The sequence below is a fragment of the Salvelinus sp. IW2-2015 genome, linkage group LG4q.1:29 (genome assembly GCF_002910315.2).
Source record: "Salvelinus sp. IW2-2015 linkage group LG4q.1:29, ASM291031v2, whole genome shotgun sequence".
Classification (NCBI taxonomy): domain Eukaryota; kingdom Metazoa; phylum Chordata; class Actinopteri; order Salmoniformes; family Salmonidae; genus Salvelinus; species Salvelinus sp. IW2-2015.
Genome location: NC_036842.1, coordinates 37,540,758 through 37,541,681, shown reverse-complemented (window position 1 = coordinate 37,541,681; position 924 = coordinate 37,540,758). Strand labels below are relative to the sequence as shown.

Here is a 924-nt window from a genome sequence, read left to right as displayed (position 1 = left end):
GCTTCTAGAATTAGAATACTATCGCTTCTAGTATTAGAATACTACCGCTTCTAGTATTAGACTACTACCATATTAGGATACTACCGCTTCTAGTATTAGGATACTACCATATTAGGATACTACCGCTTCTAGTATTAGGATATTACCATATTAGGATACTACCGCTTCTAGTATTGGGATACTACCATATTAGGATACTACTGCTTCTAGTATTGGGATACTACCATAGTAGGATACTACCGCTTCTAGTATTAGGATACTACCATATTAGGATACTACCGCTTCTATTATTGGGATACTACCATATTAGGATACTACCGCTTCTAGTATTGGGATACTACCATATTAGGGTACTACCGCTTCTAGTATTAGGATACTACCGCTTCTAGTATTAGGAGTACTACATATTAGGATATACACTAGACACGCGCGGGGAGTAGATTAGTATTAAGATACTACCATATTAGATACTACGCTGCTGTCTAGTATTAGGATACACACGCTTTCTAGGTTTGGGATCTACGCATCTTTAGGATACTAACCGATTTTTCTAGTATCGGGATACTACCATATTAGGATTACGTGTTCTAGTATTGGGATACACACATATTAGAATACTACGCTTCTATATTGGATTCAGTATTAGGATACTACTTCCGATTAGGTATCTATAGGATACTACGCGCTTCTAGTATTAGGATACTACCGCTTCTAGTATTGGGATACTTACCATTTATTAGGATACTACCGGCTTCTAGTATTGGGATACTACCATAATTAGGAATACTACCGCTTCTAGTATTAGGATACTACCCTTAGAATTAGGATACTACCATATTAGATACTACCGCTTCTAGAATTAGGATTACTACATATTAGGATACTACGCTTCTAGTATTGGGATACTCACTGCTTCTAGTATAC

General features: G+C 36.7%; 1 protein-coding gene across 1 annotated transcript in view; it reads right to left on the bottom strand.

Moving 5' to 3' along the window:
* Positions 1-924, bottom strand: part of tln1 (talin 1) — a 167,067-nt gene that overhangs the window by 21,264 nt on the left and 144,879 nt on the right. The window contains 1 exon segment of the mRNA XM_070442899.1: positions 475-502. Coding sequence (XP_070299000.1) covers positions 475-502 — 28 coding nt within the window.